General features: G+C 39.4%; 1 protein-coding gene across 2 annotated transcripts in view; it reads right to left on the bottom strand.

Moving 5' to 3' along the window:
* Positions 1–236: 236 nt before the first annotated feature.
* Positions 237–8,114, bottom strand: part of IFT122 (intraflagellar transport 122) — a 33,528-nt gene continuing 25,650 nt past the window's right edge. For both annotated transcript variants that reach the window (XM_055708701.1, XM_014283563.3), the window contains exons 22-29: positions 7,125–7,222; positions 6,092–6,192; positions 4,766–4,931; positions 3,708–3,819; positions 3,141–3,269; positions 2,199–2,278; positions 1,396–1,560; positions 237–686 (exon numbers count right to left, since the gene is read on the bottom strand). In XM_055708701.1, coding sequence (XP_055564676.1) covers positions 597–686; positions 1,396–1,560; positions 2,199–2,278; positions 3,141–3,269; positions 3,708–3,819; positions 4,766–4,931; positions 6,092–6,192; positions 7,125–7,222 — 941 coding nt within the window. In that variant the 3' untranslated portion in view covers positions 237–596. The remainder of the gene's footprint in view (positions 687–1,395; positions 1,561–2,198; positions 2,279–3,140; positions 3,270–3,707; positions 3,820–4,765; positions 4,932–6,091; positions 6,193–7,124; positions 7,223–8,114) is intronic.

The following is an 8,114-nucleotide window of genomic DNA, read 5'->3' as shown; positions in this document are numbered from 1 at the left end:
CTTCCACATGCAACCTGGCACTCTGCATTTTAACAAGGGTGAATTCTAGAGATTAAAAGCTTTGCCCTGCCTCCCCTTGCTGTGGCTGTGAGATGGTTCTCAATGCCAAGGTCAGTGTAACTCAAGATCACATTTTAAGAGCTCTAAACTCTAGTGCTGTTCTTGCCTAAATGGAATAGAAAGAAAAAAAAAAATCAAGCTCAGAAATAGCATTATAGCAAATCCTGAGACAAAGATTAGTGGAAAATAGTCCCATTTATTTGAAGATCTGTCAATAACAGGAGCAGATCAAGTCCTAACACAAGTTGGAGTAAAAACAGTAACTACTTCAAGGCTGAACTTGACCTGGAAACATTCCTGTAAAAATCCGTGTCGCTTCAGCTGCTTGCCTGGGAAACGGGGAGGACATGCAGAAACAACAGACATTTTCATTTAAAACAAATAGTTACATTTCTTCAAGTCACTTGCACTCATGTACAAAATGGAACAAGATGACTTAACTAAGTTGTTAGGAAAACTCTGTGAATCTAAGTAGTGTTTTGCCAAGACAATAGATGAAGAGGGGTCTGTCAGTTGAGGTAAAAGATTGTTTTTCTTCATTGGTTTGACTCATCTACTCTCCGTCGACAGAATGGACAACAGTTATGCTGGAGTATAAGAAGCTCATAGTCTTCTGTGTGAAACATCTGTTAATTAGGAACAGATTTAGGGACAAGTTAACTTGTGACTTGCTCAAAGAAAATGCAAACTGAGCTCAACAGCTTCTCTAAGGCAAAGACATTCTGAAGCTACCATTACAAGAGAATTGGTCCTTTACTTTCAATTACTTGAGAGCACTACAACCTGGTATAGAGCAGCAAGCATTTCACAGACCTCTGCCAGTGTTGCCAAAGCAGCGCAAACTAATTAATTACTTTTGCAGAAGAAAGGACAAAAATTAGACAGTTTCTGTGTAAGCAAACGTGATTGAATTCCAGCATTTCAAAAAGCCATTCTTGAGGGGGACCGAACCACAAGCTAACTTAGTTACTAACTGATTTTCCTTGCTAGACCAGGCTGAAAGTCAGAGACACTGAGCAAAAAGAAATAAATACAAATCATCATTTGTTGTTCAGCCAAGGTTTACTTGAGAGGCTCTGACTTGCTGTCAGTGCAACTTCTCAAATTCAGCTACCTCAAACTTTTCAGAAGGCAACTGTTCCTCTGTGCATCACACAGCTTAGTTTTTGATTTTCATCACCTTCTCTGTCTCTGCACTGTTCAGGAATTTGTTGAATACATTTTGAAGTATGAGGTTTTAATTATTAAATTGTTTCAGCCATAGGGTTCTCAGTAGGGGTTTTTTTGGCTGTGTGGTGTTGGTTTTTTTTTAAACGTCTCCAGTGAAAACACTACCTGAAAACATGATGGACACATGGTAATGGAGGCATCTGGTAGCAGCGAACGGTAGTACTGCCATCGCAGTGGCTTTGGCCAGCGTTTAATCAAGACATCTCTCCGGCTCATTGACTGGAGAACAGCACGATTCACAATCACTGGAACAAACTCTGAGCCTCCTTGCTGCAGGAGAGCAGTTTAGAAAGAATTACTATTACCAACTGCAAAGCCCTTTGAGGATTAATAAGATGTTGCAAGAAGCAAAGGCAAATTCAGTAGAAAAAGCTAATATAGAATGGGCCTGAGTCTAGTGTCACCAAACTCACTGTCAGTTTTATCAGTACCTTCAGCGATACCAGCATCCAGCCACATCTCTAACTCTGTTTCAGTGAGCTTCCATTATTCATTTAAACACAATTATTTGTGAATAACACCCAAGCCTACAGTCTTTATTAAAAGCTCACAGTAATGACTGTTTTATAGGTATACTGCCTAGACACAGAAATACCCTGGGGGACAGCCCTGTGGTATCACTGCATGATGATAAAACCAAATTCCAGGAATGTTTACTTTAAGATTTTTGCTGGTTTGAGGATTTTGGGGGGTGGGGGTGTCTGTTTGTTTGTGGCTTTCTTTAAGAGAAGAGTTAACTGATACTTTCCCTCTCAGCTGCTGTGCCTTCTTCAGTCTCCTGCTTTGTATCTCTCTTGTCTTTGTAACATTCACACCAGAAGAATGGCATGGATTGCAAATTAAAGTTTTCTATTAAATTTTGTTGGTAGAAAGAAACAAATACTGGAAGATACAGGTAAGGCTCTTACCTCAAAGCTCAGTTTTGCTGTAAAGGGATCATCATCTTCAGTAATATCTGTATTGTCATCAAGCCTCAAACTCTGCGCATCTAGATGCATTTCTTAAGGAAGAAAAACAGTTCCTGTAAAATTAGCTGTCCTCACAGTAGCTAGCACTCAGAATAAATATGAAAGCATACCAGCAGGACTGGTATCCTTGTTGCTCCAGAGTGTTCTCAAGCAGCTACAGTGCCTAGATTATTATAGAAAGTACGAGAGAAGGGCTTGATGTGATTCACAGTGACTGAGGAAATTCATCATCGCAGCTGCTGTAGAATGGCAAAACTGACCACAACCAAGTATGACATCAGCTCTGCCTTCTTTCTCTCTCTGCCCTCTTCTGACAGATGAAAAAAGCAAATGAAGCAGCCTATTTAAATTGCATTGTTGAGCAGCTTTAGTCAGAGATTGTGTTTTCTTGTACATTACACTGTACCTAATATTATACGGCCCCCATACCAACTGGGAGCTCTGGATGCCAAGGAATTACAAACAGATTCCAACAGGAATGGTTACAAAGAAAATCAATGCTGGTTTCCCTTGGCTAAAAGAAGGCAGCCTCTAAAGCAAACTGTTACTAGAAGTGAATAACACACTTCAGATTTTCCCCATTCTTTACGGAAAGGAGTTAAAACAGAATAGGTGAAACATGGCATTCCATTGTTAAAAAGAAATATTTCGCATGATTAGAAACAAACTGTCCTGATAAAAAGCTTAATGAAAATATTAGGTTTAGTTAAAACATCACTTTGGTTGTTACACTAACTTGAAAAGGAAACATGATGCAATTGCACTTACATCAGTCATATGACAAACAGAAAATTTTAACCCTAAGGGGGGGGGGGGGAATTGAAAATTGTTGCTTTTTTCCCTAAGAAAAGGACTGCAAACAAATTTTAGTCAAAAGGATACGGTCAGTCATCATCTCTTGCCATTTATTCTCTCCTTTATTCAATGCTGGAGCTTCAAGATCAATGAGAGCTACAGCTTCTTCATCTGTGATGCCATCTTCCAGACAGAACTCAACCAGATGCAGTACTTCTGAAGGAGTGTGAAAAGCAAGGTGCATTTGACCTGCAAGTACTCATAAAATGTCTTCTAGAAGATACTGTACCCCTTAAGAAATGAAAACTCTCTGGCTTCTGTGACAGTGGTGTTCTGCCCACATGTTCTCATGAAGCAAGTTAAATAAGAAAAATTAAAACAAACCAAAACCCCCTTCAGCTTCTGAAAGGATTACATCTGTGTTAATGAAACACTTCATATGTTCCGTGTCTCACAATAAACCAATGTTTTACTGCTGCTATCCTGCGATGAAATCCAAGAATCCCTGGGACAAGAGGCAGCCACTTAGTCAAATTTAAAGTTGAGAGGAAAGATTTGTTTGACCAAATAATTTGTTCTCTCTGCAGTGTTAAGTACTAGCCTACTCTGTTTACCAACTTAAAAAGTACAGTGAAATGTGATATTCCAACGCACCATAGGAGGAAGCGGAGAAGACGAAAGGTTGTCTGCAGTTAATGCAGACGTTCCCCAAGTTATTTAGCAAAGGGTTGTTGGTAGAGCATCTGTAACACAAGGGCACAAGCTCCTGCAAAGACACATACAGAGCACAGTAATCATCAACAGGTCAGCACATCCTGAACTCTTTGCTTTCAAGTAAATATGGGCACCTTCAGTTTACACCACTGATACTACATCAGCGCTAAACTGGAAGAAATACTGCTGTAAAATCAGATGCTTTAACGACTGAAAATACTTTCCTTTTTTAATAAAACAGCAAGTTTTCCACATTCAAAATAGCCATCTTCACCATTCTAACAATTAAATTTTCACCTTCCCCTTGCAGTGACAAAAGAAGTTGAAAAGAAGGTTACTGAAGCAGTTTTTTTGCTCTAAGGCTTGGTCAAATACAAGTTCTCAAATTAATTCATCCCTCTTCAAGAGCAGTTATTTTAGGCAGTTCTTAAGATTGTACTTCTATTATATCAGGTGGCCAGGTGCATGTTCACTTGCACAATACAATTTATTTTTAGTGAGTACTCCATGAGACATGGCTTTATAGAACACTACAGAAAGTCAGACCAGTTAAAGAAGAAAAGGTGTTAAAATAAGACTTTAAGGAAGGAAGGTCATTCAAGGGATAAAGGGAGGAGGGAAGGAGTGCTAAGAGTGGGACAAATGAAAGTGACCTCCACCTAGAAAGAGAGACAAAGACTGTGGAGTAATTGCATGTGGATCGGAGAGAATAAGGCTTGAAAGAATTAATAGGCAGAGAGGAAGGCAGATGCAAGACAGGAGAGGGAGGATGGAAGCTGCCCATAAAGAAAGGACTGATTTTAATTTGTTCTCAGGAGCAAAAGCAAGTCTAACTTGAAGAATAACAACAGAAGGACTGTGCTTCCAGCAGGAATATAATTATCACAGAGCTATGCGTAATATATTTCAGATTTTTTTGTGCATGCAGCAACTCAGATTCTTGCATTAGGCCACATAACCACATACTAATGATTAACATGAAACACATTACAACTTACTTCATTGTCATGGAATGGCTTGGATCGGATTGTCAGGCTGCCCAGCTCAATTGATTTCTGGAACCTAGCTGGGATCTGCAGTCCTTGCAACTTGTCATAGGCATGACGAGCCAGTTTATAGGCACCAAGAGCTTTACTCTGTTTTGCCAGGGCAAATAATGTATTGCTATAATTTAATTAAGGAATAAAAATACATATGGCATTTAGGAAAACCTGCAATACTCTATCCAATCAGAGAAGTTGTGCAATGAAGCATATCCAACACCAGTATTTTTAATGGGCGTTAACAAGAGAAATCTGTTTACATAACTCCATTGAAAAACAAGTGTGAAAGGACTATCCAAATGCCTGTAGGCAATTGTTAGCAAGGTTAGGAATTTACCCTACATAAACATTGCTTTGGTTAAATATTCTGATTCCACTCACAGAGTTTCAGTAATTTTAGGGTGAATGGGTATATCCATTGTAAAATAAATCTTACAACACCAGCAACCCACTGACACCAACTAAATACACATGATCTGATTGGAAATAAAGCATGTGCTCTGTGTCATTGGCCAAGGGTTGTCTTTCCCTCTCATCAGTGTGTAACAGTAACTGCTGTTTAGAAAGCTACTGATCACAAGGCACTTTATAAAAGACTTTATGAAAGATTATTTATGAGTGAGGAAGTTAGGAAAAGGAAAGCCAACATCCCATCCAAAGCCATAAATGAAGTGAAAACCAAGAAAATTTGGCCTCCCTGTGGCATCCAGTGACTCTTCTTGTTATCTTTTACAGACAGGTGCATTTCCACAGGGTTCACACAGACAGCTTATGAAGTACTCTCCAAAGATGCAATATGCACTAACAAAGCTGTGCAAATGTTAGCCTGACAGACACTACACAGCTATACCAACCAGCCTCATGTGAAGCAAAAGCTCCTGGTTTTTCCCCACCCCCCCCGCTCCTGTCTCAGTTCAGTCTTCTTGCAACAACACTGTCAAGATTGTGAGCCAACATCCTGTTGCAGCGACTGGTATCCTAGAACTTGCTTCTCTGACAAAGGTGATACACCAGACTGGGTGGGTGGTTTTGAGAATTAAATGTTAAGACTATACAGCTCTTCAAAACTATTAAAATAAAAAGATAGCACAGTTAAACACACAATGGTTTGAAGATGTTGATTGTTTCCTTAGGAACAAAAGTCAGTTTCCATTAACTATAACCAACAGCTGAAACTGAAGATATCCTACAGGAGATCTCTGCATTGTGGATCAACACCAATTATTTTTTCATGTACCTTGCAAGATAACTTCTAGATTTTGTACTGTATTGAAAGGATACACTTTTGAGATCCCTAAAGGAGTCTCCTTTGTTAAGCTGTGAAGCAGAAACCTGGAAATATTGAAGAGGGTTTCAGGCAAGTGGAAACTGAAAGGCTCCTCCTGCAGTATTAAAAATACAGACATATTTCTAAAGTGGAAAACCAACAACTCATTTCACTAAGCATCACTGCACTAGGCATCTCAAGTACTGTGTTTCTTTCATACCATTTCAAAGAGAAGAGGTGCTGACAGAATATAGCAAGTAGATTTTGCATGTCTTTATCACCAAAGCTTTCTGCATGTTGCAGGCATAAAAGAGAGGAAAAGATGTGCATGTAGCTAAAGCAGAATCTTTAACAGGCTGTTTAAAAATGACGGCAGACTGGCCAGCAGTAGTGTGGAGTCTCCACCGCTGTAAGGTCTGAAGCAGTCTGTCCAGCAAAGACCTCCAACAGCACAGTCTTCTTTTGGGCAAGGGCACAGACCAAGGGTTCTCAAATGTTTTACAAAAGCCATCTCCACCAAGAGTGGTGGCAACATTACTATAATTGCTGGAAGTAGCAGGAGCTTGTTGCTCATGACTGCTTATCATTTTGGAGTAGTATACAGACATCATTACTGACTGATACTCATACCACATTGTGGGAAACCCTAAGCTAGGGTGCCTTCTTCTGTTCAATCTTGTTTTCCCATGATTAAAGGCAAAGCCAACCATAGCCTGTGTAGGACCAGAGGCTCAAGGTGGCTGTCGAACCAAACTGATGCAACTAGCAAAAAAGGGCTGAGGGTGGAAAGTCAGTCGTCACAGTCTACTCACACGGAGACAAGCACAGATCTGCTGAAACTGCACTGCAATTTTTAGGAACTAAGACAACGCAAGTACAGTAGAGCAGAAGGCTGTATAATAAAGACATAAAGTTACTATACAGTATCACTAATCTACACTCAATATTTAATAGCATGAAAAGTCATTATTTCTAGTTATTTATGAACTCCCTAAAGAAAAATGCTCAGGAAGCATAAATACACAACTTCTGAAGTGAGTATCTTACAGTGTATCTTTGAATAGAGTGATAGACATGGTAAACTTCTGCCAAATGCTGGAAGTGATGAAACTTCTGTAACATTTCAGTCTTCTGTTGTTCATTCTCTGCAGGAGGCAAAGGCATTAGTGTAAGTCTCCAAGTTGAGTCTACGAGACTCAGCTGGAAGAAAACAGCATATTATGATTTTAGAGCCAGCACTTCTACGAGAGATATGTACCAGTTCATGTGTGTCCCATCTACCTGTGCAAACCACACATTATACAGACTTGCCATTTTTCTGAGCGATTTTCTGGTCTAAAAACCAGCATGGTAAAAGACAAAACAGTTGAGGCAGTGGTTCTAATACAACTAGAGGCTATAGCTTAGTTAAGGGTAGAAAACAGTATGCACGCATCACTGGAAACCTCATCTGGAACTTCAGAGTTTACAAATAAAACTAGTTTTGAAACATTTGTTTCAGAGATACCAAATACACTACTAAGCCATTTGAAAAAATCTGCATCTCTATAAAATATATCTGAGGGGTATCAGAACAGCACTATTATGCACCAGCTGAACTAAAAAAACCAGGTACTTACAGCACCAGGCAAAAGGTACTATTATCAATCTTCTGTATTCGTCACTACTAAATTACACCTATTAACTATTGGCTCCACCTCTCTCCCAGTGAAATACATTCAGAAGACAAGATGATAGCTAACAATCAGTTTTATCTCTGTTGGCAGGAAATATTTTGTAAAGTACCTCTCCAACCTATGTTTGTTCAAATACTAGATGTATCTTACACTCCAAGAACATCTTTTATTCACTAGTACGTTAACCTTCCAATCACTTCTCTAGTTAATGTGTGTTGTGGGAAGGTACATGAGGATACATGGTCCCAGGAGACAATGCTTTTGACTCTAGTCAGATTTCAGAAGGAGGCCTAAGCACGCCGATGTTGCCACATTTTGCTTACTTGTTTTAAATAAGCACACAGCAAAACGAGGGGGACTA

Source organism: Falco cherrug, chromosome 4 (genome assembly GCF_023634085.1).
Source record: "Falco cherrug isolate bFalChe1 chromosome 4, bFalChe1.pri, whole genome shotgun sequence".
Lineage (NCBI taxonomy): Eukaryota > Metazoa > Chordata > Aves > Falconiformes > Falconidae > Falco > Falco cherrug.
Note: the sequence above shows the minus strand (reverse complement) of the source record. Positions and strands in the feature narration are given on the sequence as shown.